Raw genomic sequence first — 19287 nt, 5'->3', positions numbered from 1 at the left:
TGATTGTTTCATGTGCGACGGCAGGTGTTCATGCCATCTCCTTTGTTGTTCTCCCCCTGTATTTTTTATCCCTCCTCTTCAATCAATTAATCAGAGTACTTGTCAAGTGCACTACTCACCCGTGAGGGTCTCAAGTCGCTGAGGGGAGGGGGGTGCCGCTACTGCTCTAAGAGCCTGGTCTTGAGGAGTCTTCTGAAGGTGAGTAGGTCTTAGGTCTGCCATAGGTGGGCAGGGAGGGTGTTCCAGGTCTTGGCGGCGAGGTAGGTGCAGGATCTGCCGCCGTAGGTCGTTCGTTGGCTGCGGGGGACAGAGGCGAAGGCGAGGCTGGCAGAGCGGAGGTGGTGGGTGGGAGTGTAGAAGTTGAGTCTGCTGTTCAGGTAGGTTGTTCTGGTGTTGTGGAGTGCTTTGTGTGCGTGGGTGAGGTGCTTGAAAGTGATCCTCTTGTCGACGGGGAGCCAGTCTATGTGTCTCAGGTGGGGGGTGATGTAGCTGCGGCGGGGGACGTTGAGGATCAGTCAGGCGGAGGTGTTTTGGATGCGTTGTAGTCGTCGTTGGTGTTTGGCTGGAATTCCTGCGTAGAGTGCATTGCCATAGTCCAGTCTGCTGCTGTTGAGGGCCTGTGTCACCGTTCTTCTTGTTTCGGTCAGGATCCACTTGTAGATCCTGTGTAGCATGTGGAGGGTGTTCTAGCAGGAAGAGGAGACGGGGTTGACCTGCTTGGCCATGGAGAGGGAGAGGGAGGAGTCGAGGATGAATCCTAGGTTGCGTGCATGGTCGGTAGGTGTCGTCCAGTCAAGGGCCATCTCTTGTGTACTGGCTTCTAGGAGGCGTGTCTTTAGAGTGCAATGGCAGACCGTGTCGAAGGCGGCTGACAGGTCCAGGAGGATGAGGGCTGATGTTTCGCCGTTGTCTACTTGGCGCCTAATATTGTCCGTGGCGGCGATGAGGGCTTTCTCGGTGCTGTGGTTTCGTCTGAATCCGGACTTGGACGGGTCCAAGATGTTGTTGTCTTCGAGGTGGCGGGCCAATTGTTGCAGAGTCTTCCTCTCCTGCCACCTCTTCCTAAAAAACACTAGTTTGGTTGGAAAAAGGCAATAGTTGTGGTTGGGGGGTCCTTGAAAAGGCTGGGGCCTGGTCAGAGGAACATCTGGTTCGGTGGGTAGATGGAGTTGTAAAATCTCCCTCTTGTCTCTTGGCTCTGTCTTCCTCTTTAACTTTGGTTAGAGTTGTCGCGGGACCAATCCTTAGTGCCTAAGTGGGAAGATTCAGAAGCACTTCTCCCTGAGGACTCTGCATCAAAGTCATACTCTTTGTTATATCATCCGTTGGTGTAGGGGTATACCCTCTCATGAGAAAACATTTTGATATCATTTTGCAGTGTACCTTAATTTTGCTCTGCTTGCAATTTCTTTATTGACCTCCTCCATTTTCTTCTTGTAAACGGTGATCTTTATCTGTGTGTTGAGGAGGTCTTTGCTGGCTTTTATCCTAATTAGTAAGGCATCAGATAATTATGAAGTCCCCCACAAACATATAGGCTAATCACAACCTTTTATGGCCCCATATTAGTAGAAACTACCTTGTTTTCCCCTCTAGGTGAGCCCGAGGGATAAGTTGGGAGTGAACTGCAGTGGTTTAGGGGGAAAACTGCAGGAGATTCAGGGCAGGAGGTGGAAACGGAGAGGAGGGATAATGGGGGCAAGTCGGGTTGGCGAGGAGACGAATGCAAAGCCAGCGTGGAGACTGGTGAGAATTGCCGTCATGGGCTGCTGATGTAGTGCCTCTGACTCCACTTGCACAAACCGCCGTCAGACAGCGCCAGCACTCTGCACCAACACTGACACTCCCGGGTGCCGACACGCTGCTGGGGTGCCCAAAAGCAGCAGACAAGATGCTCTATCGATCCCCTCAGCCCGCTAGCTTCTTGCAGCTTTGTGCTGCCAAACTCACTTTGCTCTGCCAGACTCAACTAATCAATTGTGATTGAATGCTAGGCAAGGGTGCAAGAGCTAGTTAGCCAGGAATAGAAATGCTCCACAGACCCAGGTAGAAAATCCTGCGAATAAGATCTCAATGCCATTACCCCTGAATTTTTAGCCACTACCTGTCGGGATTGAACTGTGTTCCTTGGAGGCTCTACGCAATCTTGGAGTGGCCTTCAATGATAATTTATCCTTAGAGAAACATGTTAACAAACTAAGAGATTAATCTGTAGCACTTGATTTTATAAAATGTATTGTTATGGTTTTAATTAACTGAAACAATAAACTGTTAACATGGTTCAGGTTCGAAAAAAGTGGCTGGTGTTTGCTTTGTACTGCTTCGTGCTTTAGAAAGTTGTTTCCTGTTTTACCGACTCATGCTTAAGCTTTAATTAACGGAGTGTTATAGTCAACAGACTGGATTATTGTAATGCTCTCCCTTATAGAAGCTCCTGACTAATTGATTAAGAGTCTGCATAGAGTCCAGATGGCTGCAGCTAAATTGACATTAAACAAATCACAGAGATCACTCTTAGGAAACTTCATTGGCTCCCTGTGACAGAAAGGATCTGCTTTAAGTCCCTGTGAGTTTGATTAAAGCCCTTCAGAATAATGGCCCTGCACTGCTGCAGCTTAGACTGAAAAAATATGCTCAGAGGGGGGCTCTTCGGTCAGCTACTGCTCATCTCACTCAGGAGCATAAGTTCCGACAAGGTGGACGCTCTTATTCAGTTAAAGTTGCTCAGTTATGGAACAAGCGGCCACCTGATCTGAGAACACTGACAGACCTGCTGAAATTTAGGAAAGCTTTGAAGACCTGGCTGTTCCCTAAATAGTGGATTCCTGTAATCACATGCTATGCTCTGTTTTCTTCCCCCATGTAGGCAATTATTGCTCTTAGCGCCAAGATACCTGACTGATCACAGTGCGCTCTACAAATATTTATAATATAACATAAATACAATGATATGAATATAAACTATATATAATAAATTAATATTATAATAAAATTAATCTCATCTTCCACAGCCTATCTGATGTGAATTAGGCCCTATGTATGTATTTCAGCTGTATGACCCTAAACTGTGAATCAGTCACTACTTCCTGGGGAACGCCCATGTCTCCCTTGATGTGTCTTCCATTAGGGGTCCTTTTCCCATTCCCATTCCCACTCCTCCCACAATTGGCCAAAAGAGTCGGGTGAGCAATTTGCTAAAGAGCTATAGGCTACTGAGATCTTATGACCTCAATTCTTGTATTAAAACTTAGGCCTTCCTCAGGCTATAGTTGGGGAGCTCGTCCAGGTCTTTTATGCGAGGAATAAGAGCACACAGAAGCTACAGACATTTAAGGAATTGACTACAGTGGAGCTTGTATTCACTATTGAGCTCTGTAAATAATTTCAATGTATCTGGACATGACATCCCCCATCTTAGATATTGCATCTCTCCACAAAGTCCCTGTAACCCAGACATCTGCCCTAGCCAACACCCAACTACAGGAGTGTCTCGCTTGTCATACACTATATCCAGAGACCTAATAACTTCATTCCATACGGGAAACGCCGCTCCTGTGCCCAGAGAGAGAGAAGGGGGTCTATCCATCAAAAAAGGATCCCCCTCTGTTCTCCACATCAGCCCTTAGTCAGAGGTAAAGGCTGGGTCCCCCCGGATATCAAACCACCATTCATTTCTAATAATTTAATGGGATTCCCTATGATATGAAGTCATTATAGCTGCTATACGACCCTCGTACATGGATTTGAAGAATTTTGACAGTGCAATTCTGGGGCAGAGGGAACAGGAAGTAGTGCCCCAGAACATCTTACAAGGCAGCGTCCAATCAAGTGAAGAGGTAGCAGGGAATAATGTATGGATAATTATGTAGTTGGTATAATAAGTGGAGCAAGATTACCATCTTAAAGATTGAGGAGCACCCCAAAAAGGACAGGGGGAGTCCTGACCAGAACCTCAGGCTAGGTCAGGTGATCCAGCTGCACTTAAATGTCTGTCCCAGGCCCTTTTGCCTGATAATCCACACCCATCCATAATGCAGTCATGATTCAGTTGTCTGAAGTTTATAATTCCACAACCATCACAATGGTCACACCCTGCCAGTAGGCGCAATTTGTGGATGTTGCTAGCACAGTGTGAAGAATGCTCGTTTTTACAATTGTATTGGTTTAGTTACAGCTGCAGTTTTGATGAGATATGTAATGTTTTTCTGTCATGAGTAGGAGAAGTATGAAAAACTTTGCAAAGGGTGTAGAACTTCCATATTCATGCGAGCGGCTTCGTCCCCCCATGGCGCCGGTCTTTGTTGATAGAACAAACATAAACCTGCTTCATAACTACCCTCCTCATTACCATTGATTTAAATGCCTCTCTTAATGCGCACTGGATAAGGTTGAAACATACTTACTTTTCGTATTACAGGTTCACATGGTCCTTCACTATCCAGTGATTTCTATATGTCATGTACAAATTCTTCCCTAGAATCCAGATCCATACTGCTAGTAGTAAGTTACTTGCTCACTATTACTATAGAGTTCTGCATCCGACTCTTCCTGTTCGATGTATTCATAGTCATCGTTCCACCTTCTTCCCTCATGGCCGCCTGCAGCATCAACAGATTATTTTCTCCATTTTTGAGGCACTGCCTGGAGACTCCTTATCTGCGTCTGTCTCTGGTGTCCTTCTGCTGCAGCTCTGACACATTCTGGGTGCTATATTGAGCACGCCTCTAATGCTGGCTTTGTGACCTTCAGTGTTGGCTCCTGGTTTTCCTTTGTTTTGAGTAGTATGTCCACATTTGTTTCGACCGTCATCATTATGGTAATAAACTCTCCTAGAGGTCTAGGGCCAGATGTAGATAATCTCAATTTACCTATTCTTAAATACCGATTCGGTATTTAAGAATAGGTAAACGGGATGTAGATAATTTTTCTGTAACAATTACCAAATCAGTAAGATTCGGTAATTACGAATCGGTATTTACCGATTCGGTATTTACTGAATCTGTAAAAATCCATTCAGTAATTTCATTAAAAGAACGGAGGCTACATTATGCAATGACTTTTGTTATGTTATGTTATGTTATGTTATGTGAATTTATATAGCGCACGGCTGCCCCAGCCAAGGGGCGTCCCGGCGCTGTGAACTGACCAAAGGGAAGAATGAAGATGTACAAAAAACAGAGTTATTGAAAAAGATGGGTTTTGATGGCTTTCCTAAAGGCTAGAAGATCATGCATCCCCCGTATGGTTGCAGGCAGGCTGTTCCAAAGCTTGGCGGCAAGAAGGCTGAAAGAGCGTCCCCCAACTCTAGCAAGTCTGGTGCGTGGGATGGTCACTAGATGTTGTCCCTCTGAACGGAGAGATCTGGTGGGTGTATACTCAGACAGGAGGGGGCTCAACAGTGGGGGAGAGGCGGTTTTAAGGATCTTGAAGGCTAAACATAGAGCCTTAAACTGGATCCTTCTTCCCACCGGGAGCCAATGCAGTTTCCTTAAAGTTCCTGAAACAGAAGAGTGGCGAGGTAGGCCGACCAGGGCTCTGGCAGCCGCATTCTGGACTCTCTGCAGTCTGGTGGTTTCGGCCAGGTTTGCTCCTAAAAGGAGAGAGCTGGCATAGTCCAGTCTAGAAAGGATCGTCGCCTGGACGATGAGCTGGCGGGTGCAGCAGTCAAAGAACTTCAGGATGGGCCTGATGTTGCGTAAGATGCCGAAGCACGTGGCGGCTACTTTCTTAGTGTGGGTGGTGTATTTTAGAGCCGAGTCAATCCAGACACCTAGATTTTTAACACAGTCTTTCGGCTTGGGGGGAGAGCCCAGAATGTCAGGCCACCAGTTGTCTCCCCAGGAAGCGGTGTTCTTTCCCAAGAGGAGAATCTCGGTTTTACCGGCGTTTAGTTGGAGAAAGTTCGCCGTCATCCAATTGGTGATGTCGATGAGTGTCTGTTTGAAATGACTGGCTTCCAGACCATTGTTGTTATTCAAAGCCACCACCAACTGGGTATCATCTGCATATGATACCAAGGCCATTCCATTCTTTCTGGCCACCTCCGCTAAGGGGCGGACATAGACATTGAACAGGGTAGGGCTAAGGGATGAGCCCTGCGGCACTCCCTGTCCAATGCTATGCTCCTTCGAGATGTAGGGGGGGGTGGAGACTCTGAAGGACCTGTTAGACAGGAAGTCTCTAAACCACCCCAGGGCGGCCCCTGTGACTCCGATTTCCTCCAGTCTCATCAAGAGGACCTCATGTGACACCGTATCAAAGGCAGCACTGAGGTCCAATAGGACCAGTGCTGCAGTACCGCCGGCGTCAAGAATGGAACGGAGGTCCTCAGAGACACTGAGCAAGGCTGTCTCAGTGCTATGACCAGCTCTAAACCCGTGTTGGGAGTCGTCCAGAATGTTATTGGACAGGAGGAAGTTGGACAAGATGTTATTGACATGTGCCTCGGCCACTTTAGCAGGCCAAGGGAGCAGGGAGATCGGCCTAAAGTTCTCTGGGAGTGAGGGATCCAAAGTGGGTTTTTTTAGAATGGGGGATACCCATGCCTGTTTCCATTTAATTGGGACACTGGCAGTGGAGAGTGACCGATTGATGATGTCACGAACATGGTCTGAGATGAGTGCATGAGCGTCACAAAAAAGGTCAGGTTTCAAGGGATCTGCCGGAGACCCGGATTTAATCTTTCTACAGATTTTAGAGAAAGTATCACAGTCAAGTGTGGGAAAGCACGTGAGGGAGGGTCTGGTAGGATCAAAGGTAACCGGTAACTGTGGGTCTTTGGGGAAAGTGTCGTATATCTTCTTGATTTTGTCTGTGAAGAAATTAGCCATTTTATTACAGAGGTCGGGCGAGGTAGTGATGGCATTGACAGTTTTTTTTGCCGTGAGATCTTTTAGAATTTTAAAAACCGATTTTGAGGTATTGGGGCTGTTGTTAATTTCACTGGCATAGTATGCCGCTCTCACTCTGCAGACTTTCCGATGGTAGGATTTTTGGAGCAGGACGTATTCTTGTTTAAGACTGGTGTCGTAACTTTTCCTCCAACGTCTCTCTGCCTTCTTACATTCCTTTTTCAAGATGGCAAGGTCTGAGTTGTACCAAGGGCTCGCCTTGTGGATGCGGGCCTTGGTCCATCTGGCAGGGATAAGCGTGTCGAGAGCCTGGGTAATCCAGAGGCAAAATTGGTCGTATCCTGCATCCAAGTCTTCACTCAGGAGTAGGGGATGTAATGCCAGAATGTCATGGAGTTCATCAAGATGGAGTTTTCTCCACGGCCGTTTCTGAACTGAGGAAGTGGATGCTACAACAGCACTTAACTTGCAGGGGATGGTTAACATCACTAAATAGTGGTCAGTCCAGGTCATGGGAATAGGTATGCCCGAGGACCCGCCCGTGATGTTGGTGAAAATGGGGTCAAGGAGGTGTCCTGCTCTATGGGTGGGGCCATAGACAAGTTGCTCGAGTTCAAAAGCCGCAAGATCCGCTAAAAAAGTTGCCGCTTTAGACTCGGTATTCTTGTCGAGATGTAGATTAAGGTCGCCAATAATCGTGAAGTTGGCAGAGTTAATAACATTGGTATTAAGATACTGTAGGAGAGAGTTAATAAAGGGAACTTCAGCGCCGGGGGGTCTATAGACCAGAAGGCCAGTAACAGAGAACTGGGGGCTGACTTTAATCGAGAAGCGAGCACTTTCGCTACCTTTGATATCTACTTTATCGAGTTGGCACTGATAGTGGGATTTGATTATGAGCGCAAGCCCGCCCCCTCTCGAGCCTCTGTTCACCGTATAGATAGAGTAGCCTGTAGGTGTTACCAGGTTACAGACCGAGTCCATCTCATCAAGGAGCCACGTCTCGGTCATGAACAGGGCATCTAGAGAGTGGTCAGATAGAAGATCATGTATTTCTGAAGAGTGTTTGTGCATGGATCTAACATTAAGGTGTCCTAGCCTGAAGGTGTGGACGGGAAGAGGTTTAGATTTAAATTTGGAAATAGAACACAGTTGGGAGGGAGTAACAAGCGGGTGGTGTATATGAGCAGGATTGCGTCTGGTGCAGCAACAAGAGGAATGCTGAAGACTCAGCAGCTCGGATTTAGAGTAACACATCCTGCCGATTTAATGACAGGATGAGGGGCAGAGTGCCCGGCGCCCGGCGCGACCTTTGCGCGGACGGGCGCAGACGGGCAGCTCTTTGGCGGGTCTTCGGCGGGGCTGCGCGCGACCGCTGCGCGCTCCGGAGGATGTGAGGGCTAAGTAGCCACAGGAAGTTGTGCACTAGAGCGCTAACCGCTCTGCAAGCTGGCCGACCGGAAGTACCCCAGCGAAGCGATGCAGGGAACCGGCACCTACAATCAGTGAGGTGGCGTGTGATGCAGGGGTAAGTGAATTTTAAAAAAGCGCTAATCACAGGGTAAATACAGTCACAGCAATGTTAAAATAACGTTTTAAAATCTGCGCATAAGCTTACAATGGTCAGGTCACAAAGCGGGTCAGGGACACTGCCACTGTCTCCTTTCCGCGAAGCGCTGCAGCCCAGTTCTGCCTAAGTAGCCACAGGAAGTTGTGCACTAGAGCGCTAACCGCTCTGCAAACTGGCCGACCGGAAGTACCCCAGCGAAGCGATGCAGGGAACCGGCACCTACAATCAGTGAGGTGGCGTGTGATGCAGGGGTAAGTGAATTTTAAAAAAGCGCTAATCACAGGGTAAATACAGTCACAGCAATGTTAAAATAACGTTTTAAAATCTGCGCATAAGCTTACAATGGTCAGGTCACAAAGCGGGTCAGGGACACTGCCACTGTCTCCTTTCCGCGAAGCGCTGCAGCCCAGTTCTGCCTAAGTAGCCACAGGAAGTTGTGCACTAGAGCGCTAACCGCTCTGCAAACTGGCCGACCGGAAGTACCCCAGCGAAGCGATGCAGGGAACCGGCACCTACAATCAGTGAGGTGGCGTGTGATGCAGGGGTAAGTGAATTTTAAAAAAGCGCTAATCACAGGGTAAATACAGTCACAGCAATGTTAAAATAACGTTTTAAAATCTGCGCATAAGCTTACAATGGTCAGGTAACAAAGCGGGTCAGATCCAAGCCAGTCGCATCACAATATAAAGGTTCCAATAAGAACACTGAGATAAAGTAAGACATTAGACATAGCAATCATCAGCCTCTTTTAAATGCGGCTCCAAGCAGATAAGTAGCTCATTATCTTCTCTAAAACTACTTTCTCTAATATTGTGTTTTTGGTAACAATTTGGATTTATATTGGGGTTTATGTGAAGGGTGGCTTTATCCCCTCCCTCCCCCCCCTCCTTCATGATCTGCAATTTATGGAGATCATCCCCTCCCTCTGTTTGGATAACCTCTATTTACCAGGTTGTTGTTTAATAATGTGCATTTGGGAGGAGGAGCCAAGATGGCGGAGGAGACAGACGTGTAGTCTCCCGGCTCCGCGAGCCTTTGTCTCCCGCAGGTAAATTTTGCCATCCATCCTGTCACTGAGTGGCTGCGGGAGAACGGCGAAAGTAAACGGAGGCTGTTGCCGTTTCTCCGAGGACCCTGCCAGCCCCCCAACTGGAGATATCGCCGAGCTGCTTCGGCGGCCGCTCCTGGACATTGAGCTGAGACCCGGGCTGACCCGCTAAGATGGCGCCTGCTGAAGCTGCGTGACCCGGTCGGGACGGGGCAATGCTGACGACCTGCCTTGCAACACGCAAATGCCTTTAACCATCGGCCCCTCTCACAAGGCTTTCCTTCGGCTGCCTGGACTTTACCCCGCCGATCTGCTGTGGATGATGCTTAGGTGAGAAACGCCGCGCACTCCCCGCATTGGGCTGTGGCCAGCTGACGGTGCCTGCCTCTGACCCGTCCTCGCTCTGGGTCGATCGAGGGTGTCTCATCCTGCTGTGCCTCCGTTACCGGCTGCCCTGCACTGTATCGGTGACCTGAGACCCTGTTTCGTTTTGCGGACCTTGCCGACTTAACCCCGTGCTTTCCCAGCAGAGGGATGGAAATGGATTGCGCTGTTGTAGCGCGGGAAGGCTCTGCTATGACCCACAAATTTGCAGTCGGGGGGGCCTTTGATCGGTGTGCCGGGGCGCGAGCCGCACATTACGCTGTGGATGAAGTGGAACCTTCGCCTGAGCCGACCTGCGGCTCTGTTATGTTAGCGCTCGCCGACCTGAGGGCTGCGTGGTGTGAAAGCTCCTATTTGCTGGACAGGAGGCTTGACGATGTGTTACTATCAATGGCGCTTGTATCACCGACTCCTTCCCCACGCAGTACTGATCTGCTTTCATTCGGCTCCAACTGTGCTACGATGTTACCGCCCGAACACATGGGAGATGTTTCTTTTGGCGACGCTACACTGTTTCCCTCCTTGCTGGATACCAAGAATTCAACCGGGGCAGTGCAACTATTGTTCACAGAGCCGTCAGTGCAGCGACTGTCTTTCCTGCAGATTTGTTACCCGCAGGCTCCGTTACTTTTATATCTCACTCTGGAATGCCTGTCTGCCCTGAATTTGCCACTCTCTTGGGACAGTGAGACTGAATGTGCTTAGCGGAATCCATTTTGCCCTTTGATAACTCGATTCTGCCGAGGGCGGCCATTTTGCTCCTTTGTTTTATCTGCGGTGGGCTCTGGCCGGGATCCATGGCTGGGCGGGCATTTGCGATCGGGCCAGGGCTAGGAGTCTCTATATTCTGCACTGTGTTGGACTGTCTGGTGGAGTCTCGGACTTTGGCGCTTCCTCTGCACGTGCTACAGTAATATCCCTTCCCATCTCGATTTGTGATTCAAGCTTACTGTGATTATTCATGTATGGGGTGGAATAGTGCAATGTTGGTTGGGGAGTTTTGGGGACATTTGATCTGGCCCCCCTCCGGTAATCATGAATCTATCCTTGCTACTGTGTATGGGGAGGGAGATGTTCTTCGGCTGGCGGAGTTCGGGAGACTTGGTATTTGGTGGGCTCCTCCCCACTTTCCCTTCCCTTTTTCTTTCTCTATGAGAGTTTTAGATTAGATTAGTCTTTTCTTACTCTCTAATTCCTTATGTGGGTACTCTTGAGGCGACAGGCACGTTAGTAGGGGGGGGTGGGCCGTAGCCTCTTCGACGTGCAGGGTGGGGGGTTTGGGTCTTTACTCTCTCTTTTTGTTTCTATGGCCTTCTTCTTATCTTCATTCTTATTTTCTTCTCTTTCTATATATCTCGGGTCAGACGGGAGGTTGGGTTTGGTTCCTCATGGGACGTTCTTTGTGGTTTGCGTCTAAGTCTGTATCACATGGTTTATTGATTTCATTATTAAGATTCTGATTTACCGCATATTCATTGAATGCTTACAGAACTTGCTTTTCCTTCCTTTTTCCATTATCGTTTGAGGGCGCATATCCTGTCATGACTTTTCCCATGTAACGATTGTCCTTCTTATGTGTCATTGGATCCTTTATTGTTGCTATATAATGAACCCTTCCATATCCTATCATACTGCAGACAACCTAGATTGTAACTCCTGAAGTGATATATTGATTGGGCGGGCGCCAATTGGGGCGACATCTATTCCTGTGCTTGTGTGTCCTTATTGTAAAAGATTCACGCCAATCCTTTGTTAGCGATGTATAACTTGTAGATCTCCTTCATGTGGCTCGCCCACTCAGCTACCCTGTCTGACTTTAGGATGATTCGTCAAAAACATAAAATGAAACCCTCTTTATCCTTTTCCTGTGACTCCTTGCAAATCCATCATAGTGCTCTTACCTTTTATTTGTTGCAGCGCAAGGTTCCCCGGAATGGTTGTATATTGTCATAGCGGCCGGCCCGCAGTGGTTGTAGGCTGACGCTGTGTACTGTGTTCACGAAAATAAAGGTTTTCAAAAAAAAAAAAAAAAAAAAAAAATAATAATGTGCATTTGCTCAGTGATTTCGTTCAGTATGCCTTAGCCCAGGTAGTTTACTTTACTTTCCTTATTTTATTGTACATCCCGCTGTTGTTTGCCTTTTTTTCTGTCCAAAACCTTGTTTGAATAATGTATAGATATCAAACGCTGTATTCCTCATACCGTCAGCTCTCACAACGAACTGGCGTTTATGTAGATTAAACCAGCGTTGGTCTACTCACACTGTTTCAGCCTGAAACTCCGCTCTTAATCTATCAGTTTTGTAACGCTTTTGCGTGCTTAGGACAAGCACTACCCTTCTTGCGCTCCCACCGAGTGATCCCACGCTCACCTTCCATCTTTGAACAAGCATTCAAAAGACAAGCGTTGTTCCGAGTTACTTGAACCTCTCCCCCATTTGGCCCGCAGTCTCCGTCCTCAAGGAAATGATATGTCACGCATTAGAAGAAAGTTCCTTGGCGAGAGCCACGCTTCATGCACGTCTCAACTAGGAGCTTTCCTCACTCTCTGACAGTTGAACATCAGCTGTTTGACTGCGTTTTGTGAGGATTTTTCGAACGAGCACTGCATACACTATAATTTAGCGAGCGGGCACTATATACATTATTTATAAGAATTACCAAATTAATGTACAATTAATTCTAAAATCTGGTTTTGGCAAATAGCAAAAGGGCCCCTTAACCCGAGGCATAATATATTCAGCCCCTTATAATTTGCCCTTGAGGGGAAAACTATCACTTATATTAACATATTTTTAAAGTGAGAGAATACATAGGGCGAATAGCTTTTTACCATTTCTTTTACCTAAAAAAATAAAAATAAAAGGGCAATATGGAAAATGTTTCTGACTCAGATTCAGATATAAACAATGCTACACTTCCTAATTTTAATAAGGAGGATTATCGCATTATGATCCAGAAAGAAATGAAACCCTGTTTTAGGGAGGCCTTTGCTCGGTTTGCTCCTTATAAAAGACCACTTCCTTCTCAAGAAGATGTGTCTACTGTTTTTATTCATGATAAAGTTGGAGCTAAACGTACCAGGAAAAGCAACCACACTGCTACCGAGACGCATGTGAGAACGGGAGGTCCTAGCACCTCTGATATTATTGGTGGTCTTAGCACCACAAATTTTTGGATGGTCTTCGCACCTCAAATAATAGAGATGTCTTTTATGACACACTTCATTCGGGTGCCCCTTACGGCCCAAATACCATGGATGCCCCTAGCGGCTCATTGCTTCAAAGTGCTCAGGATTACCATGAGGGTTCAGATGAGGACGAGGATATAGACCCAGACGAATACTTTCTGGATTTAGATGAGGACGTAGGAATTTTTGAAGTGGAGGATGAAACCCCTTCTACTTCCAAAGATAGTATTCTAAACCCCCTGGGAGAGGAGATGTTCTCCCCCCTAAATCTAAAACATCCCCGTTTCTCACAATGGTCTCCCCAGGAGCATGTCTCTAAATTTATTTAAAAAATGGATTTGTTTCCCTCTTGAAAGAGGGACAAGGAATATTCTAAGGGCTGAGTGTTCAAGACCCTCAATCAATGAGAAAGCTTGTTTTGCCCCTAATATGGACCCCAAATTAATTAAGTACCTTTTTAGACTTGAGCGCGACCCTAGGAAAGGTCTTGAAAAAGCCTTTAAAGGGTGCCAAGATCGCCTACCGAACGTGCTTGGTCCATTGAGCAGAATTCTTGACTCCGCTGAGGAATGTTACCTTAAAGGTACCCAGCTTGATACAGATCTAATAAGAGGTTGGAGTCAAAGAGCCCTCATTCTCCTAGGTAATGCTAATACTAGCATTAACGCTGAAAGGCGTAGGCTTATCCTTTTTAAACTAGACCCTAAACTCACAGATATGGCTGAGAAGGAGCCTTCCTCGAATCCACAAGGCCTGCTCTTTGGTGAAGAGCTTATAAGATCTTTGGGAAAGTACATCTCAACTTTTACTGCTCTTGATAAGGACCAAAAGAATATAAAGAGAGTATTCAGCAATAATGTTTTTGGAAGGGCCGGAAGAGGGGGCCTTTCTTCCCGCCGGTATAACCAAAGGCCCTACCAGAGATCACGCCCCTTCGGTAGAGGCTCATACCAGAGTAATTACTACAACACCTCCAACCGTGGAAGAGGAAATCGAGCAAAAGGTGGAAGATCTCGATCATCTTTCTCATCAAACCCTCCAAGTAAGTTCCCTTCATTTACTTTCTCCTTCTACCCCTCCAAAAGTGGGAAGCAGACTGAAACTCTTTCGAAAAAATGGGAGGAAATAACTCAAGATCCGTGGGTACTGTCCACAGTAATAGGCTTTATGATAGATTTTGTTCAAACTCCGTTTCAAACCTCATTCCCAAGGGATATTCCCATCTCAGTAGAGAAGGAGAAAATAGTAGAGGAAAAGATATCCTCTATGCTCAAAAAAGGAGTGATATTAGAAGTTCCCCTGGATTCCCTAACCTTTGTAAGCTCTTTGTTTCTTGTCGAGAAAAAAGGAAAAGGTTGGAGACCGGTTATAAATTTGGAGGGCCTGAACAAATTTCTCGTTTACAGGCATTTCAAAATGGAAGGAATACATCTCCTAAGAGACCTTCTTCAAAAAGAAGACTGGTTAGTCAAACTAGATTTGAAAGACGCCTACTTCACTATCCCGATGGCGGAAATACATCAACCTTACCAACAATTTCTTTGGAAAAATCATCTTCATCAGTTCAAGGCTCTCCCCTTCGGGCTTTCGTCCCCCCCTTTGTGTTTTACCAAGGTAATGAGAGCAGTAGCTTCCTTCCTAAGTGAAGCTTCATAGTCCACAAAGAGAAGTCTATTCTAACCCCCTCCAAATCTCTGGAGTTTTTGGGTTTCACTCTAAACACTTCCAAGTGTCTTCTCCTTTTACCTCCTTCAAAAATCTCGAAGATCAAGAAAGAGATTCGTCATGTTTTAAGACAGGAAGACATCCCTTTAAGGGAACTGGCAAGACTTCTAGGCCTCTTATCTTCTTCCATTCAGGCGATCTTCCCAGGCCCTCTGAATTACCCGACCTTACAAAGGATAAAAGGAAGGGCGTTGAGGTCTGGTCTTTGGTACGAAGATCGAATCACCCTAGATTTGGAGGCCAAAACAGAACTGAACTGGTGGTTAGAAAACCTGGAAGCTTGGAATGGGAAAGCAATTTTCGGGTCAGAACCGGACTTTGTGCTGGAATCAGACGCTTCCCTTCATGGTTGGCGTGCTTGTTTCCTAGACCAGAATACAGGTGGTGTTTGGTCTCAGGAGGAGTCATCTCACCACATCAATTTCCTAGAACTTACTGCTGGCCTATACGCCCTTATGAGTTTCAAACACTCCATTCAAGGGAGATCGGTTGTTCTGAAAATGGACAATGTTTTGGCAGTGGCCTACATCAATCGGTTAGGAGGTACGAAGTCTGCCGACCTTTCAAACCTAGCAAGGAAACTCTGGATGTTCTGTTTAGAACACAAAATTGCCCTCACAGCGGAATACTACCCAGGGAAGTCGAACGTTTCTGCGGATTGGAATTCCAGATTCCTTTTGGACTACAGAGATTGGAAACTGAACGTTGCTGTCTTCGACTCACTAAATTCTTATTGGGGTCCATTCGAAATAGACCTATTTGCGACCCGTCTCACCTCTCAACTAGAGCGTTACTTCAGCTGGATGCCGGATCCCGGCGCACAGGCAGTGAACGCATTTCTCCAACCCTGGTGAGGGATCAATGCTAATGCCTTTCCCCCATTCGCAATGATCCAGAGAGTCTTGGAGAAAGTGAGGCAGGACCGATGCTCTCTAGTCCTAATAACTCCCTTCTGGCCATCACAGGCGTGGTTCCCCACTGTTCTGGAACTGACCTTTGAAATTCCATTTCTCATTCCTTCCCTGAAAGATCTCCTCACGGATGTAAACGGAGATCCTCACCTAATGACCCTATCAGGGAGTTGGAACCTTCTTGCCTGGAAAGTGTCAGGCGATCTAACGAAGTCTCAGGACTTTCGTCATCAGCTTCTACTCTCCTCAGAGAGTCATGGGCACCGGGAACTCACTACAGATACAACAATGTCTGGAAATGCTGGCTTCGTTGGTGCATGGAGAGGGATTTGGATCCCACTCAAGCACCTATCGTTGATATAGTGAATTTCCTCGCTGAACTCTTCGACAAGGGATTGAGTTATAGATCAATCAACTGTTATAGATCGGCGATCTCTGCTGGTCATGTCCTCATTAACGGCAAGTCAATCGTTAAAAATGTGATTGTTTGTAGGGTAATGAAGAGCATTCGTCTAAAGAGACCCCCAAGGCCGAAATATGATACTCTCTGGGATGTGAATTTGATTCTAGATCTCTTCACTTCCTGGCCAGATAATTCATTTTTAAGCTGGAAGTTTCTTTCTTTTAAACTCGCAACTCTTCTTTGCCTTGTCTCCTGTCGTAGAGTTTCTGATGTTAAAGCTCTGGAGATTTCCAATAGATCATATAATTTATTTGGAGTTAAATTTGAGGTCTATAGAAGAACCAAGACCATGTCTGATTCATTCTTCTATCCTCGTTTCGATCCTTCTCCGAAACTTTGTGTAGTCGAATGTATGAAAGCGTATGATATGACAATGTCTAATCTTCGACCGCTTAATGAGAATCAACTTCTCATTTCCTTCGTTAAGCCTCATAAGGCTATTTCCTCCACTTCTATTGTCAGATGGGTTAAGTCTGCTATATCTTTAGCTGGTATTGATATTTCCAAATTTCAAGCTCATTCTCTTAGAGGTGCCATGGCAAGTAAGTCTCTTTGGTCCGGAGGTAAGTTGGATGATATCCTTAAAGCTGCTGACTGGTCTAATGCAAGTACCTTCGCAAGACATTATTGTAAACCAATTGAACACATGTCTAATGTAGTTTTACAGGGCTACCAACATGCATAATGTAGCCTCCGTTCTTGTAATGAAATTGCGATTCTCCTATTATCATGCCTAGAGAATCTAGATTTCATTAAAGACACGGAGGCTCACATTATCCCACCCAACCCTTCCCATGGTATTGGGTATAACTTAACATGATGTTATTTATCATCTTGATGTTATGTATTTCAAAATGTTTATTATTTATTGTTCAATTGTTCATCTGGATATGAGTCGGATTCCTTTGTTTTTAGGATACAATTTTATTGTTCTCTTTCTTTCAGATAACCCTTCTACTTAATCTACTTTTGACGTGTCATCATCAGGAGGTCGATTGGCTGTCTTCTTCTTCTTCAATTTTGCTTCCATTCACTTCGAATCTTCTGGAATCTACTGGATCTACTTTCGCCGAATTTAAAAGAGGCTAATGATTGCTATGTCTAATGTCTTACTTTATCTCAGTGTTCTTATTGGAACCTTTATATTGTGATGCGACTGGCTTGGATCTGCAATTAAAAGTCATTGCATAATGTGAGCCTCCGTGTCTTTAATGAAATCTAGATTCTCTAGGCATGATAATAGGAGAATCGCAATTCCCATTCATTCCTATGGGCCTGGAGGCCCATAGGAATGAATGGGAATTACCGATTCGGTATTTACCGATTCGGTATTTACCGAATCGGTATTAGGGGGAACCCTTTCAAGGGTGGCAGGGTGTCACATTGAAACCCTGTTGCACCCCTGAATAGTGCATGGGTGCACATGTGGCACACATACATGTACTAGGGGCATGTATGTCTGCCACATGGCACTGAATGAATAGCACAAAATTGCTTTTTAAAAGGCATTCGGAATTTACCACCAACTAATAGTTGGTGGTAAATAATGAATCCTTAAATGTAAAAAGCACTCACTTGAGTGCTCTCTACATTAAGGATTCGGTAATTTACCGATTTCCTTAATTACAGATTCGGTAAATTACCGAATTCTACAATTTGGCCACCTACATCTGAAAAGCCTAATTCCGGTCGGTAACGGCCGAAATTCGGTAATTTCAGCCGTTACTGGTCGGAATTAGGCTTTCTAAATATGGCCCCTAGTGTTTACGTTATTGCAAGCCATTCTTAAAGAGATCTAACACATTTGCTTTCTTATTTATAAATTAAAAATTTCACTCTGTCCTCTATGGTGACCATACGTGTCATGCAGAGATCTGTGTATAAAGCGTTGTTCACAGTTTGCAATCATATGTATAGATAATTGAATTAATGCACCTAGGGTACCGTGCCACTTCGGCCAAGCCTAGTATTTGCATATGTTAGATAGTGCTATACCCCATTATAGGTAGACCGTTGAATAGTTTGGAGTGCTGTTCGTGGCGGGCTGTCTAGCCAGAACAGGGATCTCAGGAGCCTAGTTTTTGCGACGAAGAAAGTGTTGGGCAAGGCACACGTGCTATTCTGCAGTATAAAGGTGAATCCAACAGTGGCAATGCCCTCCAGTGTTTTACATCTTTGTCTAGCTTACTAACCAGTGGGATCAGGTTATCCTCATAGTGGGTATCATCTTTGTTTGAGATCCACATACCCAGTTATTTAAAGCTCCTAGTGGCAACATTTAATGGCATGAGAGGGGGCCCTCGGCTTCCCAGTCGCCCATCAGAACTATTAGGGAATTCTCCAAGATTATCCCAAAGCCGGAGAAGTTTCCATAAATAGTGACTATGTCACCAATCCTCAAAAAATAAAATATCTGGGTTGGCTAGGTGCAGTATTGAATATCATCCGCATAAATAAATAGACGTTCCTCCCATGGGTGATCTTATCTCCAGCCCCAGTTCAGGCATTGACACGCATCCATGCCTATATCGCCTCTATCGCTAGGGCAAATAGCACTAGTGAGAGGGGGCAGCCCTTTCTCGTGCCGCTCTTTTATGGTGAATTCCCGAGAGAGGCCACCATTAACGTTGCTGCGCCCTAGAGTTACTGTAGAGCAACCTGACCCATTTCAAGAAGTTGGGACCAATTCCCATCTTGTTTATAATGCTGAACAGGAAGGGCCATTCCACTGAATCGAATTCCTTATTGGTGTCCAGTGAGGCTACCACCAACAGGGCCGCAACTTCTTCTATTGCAGCAATGTTATTATAAAGACAACGAAGGCTAACTTTTGTCGATCTATATGGCATTAATCATATCCAAGATTACCCTTCTGAGTCTGATTGCTAGTATTTTAGCCAGTATTTTGGTGTCCAAATTAAGCAGAGATATTAGCCTGTTGGAGGCCATCAAATCCGTATTTTTTTCCAAACCCTGGGTATAAGGACACTTGTTGCTATGCACATAGGTTCAAGGAGCGCCCTCTGTCAATACAGCCATTGGTAATGCAATAATTTCAGAGCAGCCTATCCAATTACATGGGCTGCATCTTGCCTTGTGTTCAGTGATTACCAAGTTACCTGATATTACCTATTACAGAGCATGT

General features: G+C 45.9%; 1 protein-coding gene across 4 annotated transcripts in view; it reads left to right on the top strand.

The window, feature by feature from the left end:
* LOC147700371 (uncharacterized) overlaps positions 1 to 19287 on the top strand; it is a 401830-nt gene that overhangs the window by 376480 nt on the left and 6063 nt on the right. Inside the window, exon 5 of one of the 4 annotated variants that reach the window (XM_086935735.1) lies at positions 16927 to 16939. The exons of the other annotated variants lie outside the window; for them this stretch is intronic. Within the exon in view, the coding sequence (XP_086791861.1) occupies positions 16927 to 16939 (13 nt within the window). The remainder of the gene's footprint in view (positions 1 to 16926; positions 16940 to 19287) is intronic. 4 annotated transcript variants of the gene reach the window in all.

The sequence above is a fragment of the Lissotriton vulgaris genome, chromosome 8, assembly GCF_964263255.1.
Source record: "Lissotriton vulgaris chromosome 8, aLisVul1.2, whole genome shotgun sequence".
NCBI lineage: Eukaryota > Metazoa > Chordata > Amphibia > Caudata > Salamandridae > Lissotriton > Lissotriton vulgaris.
This window is presented reverse-complemented; position numbering and strand designations above follow the sequence as displayed.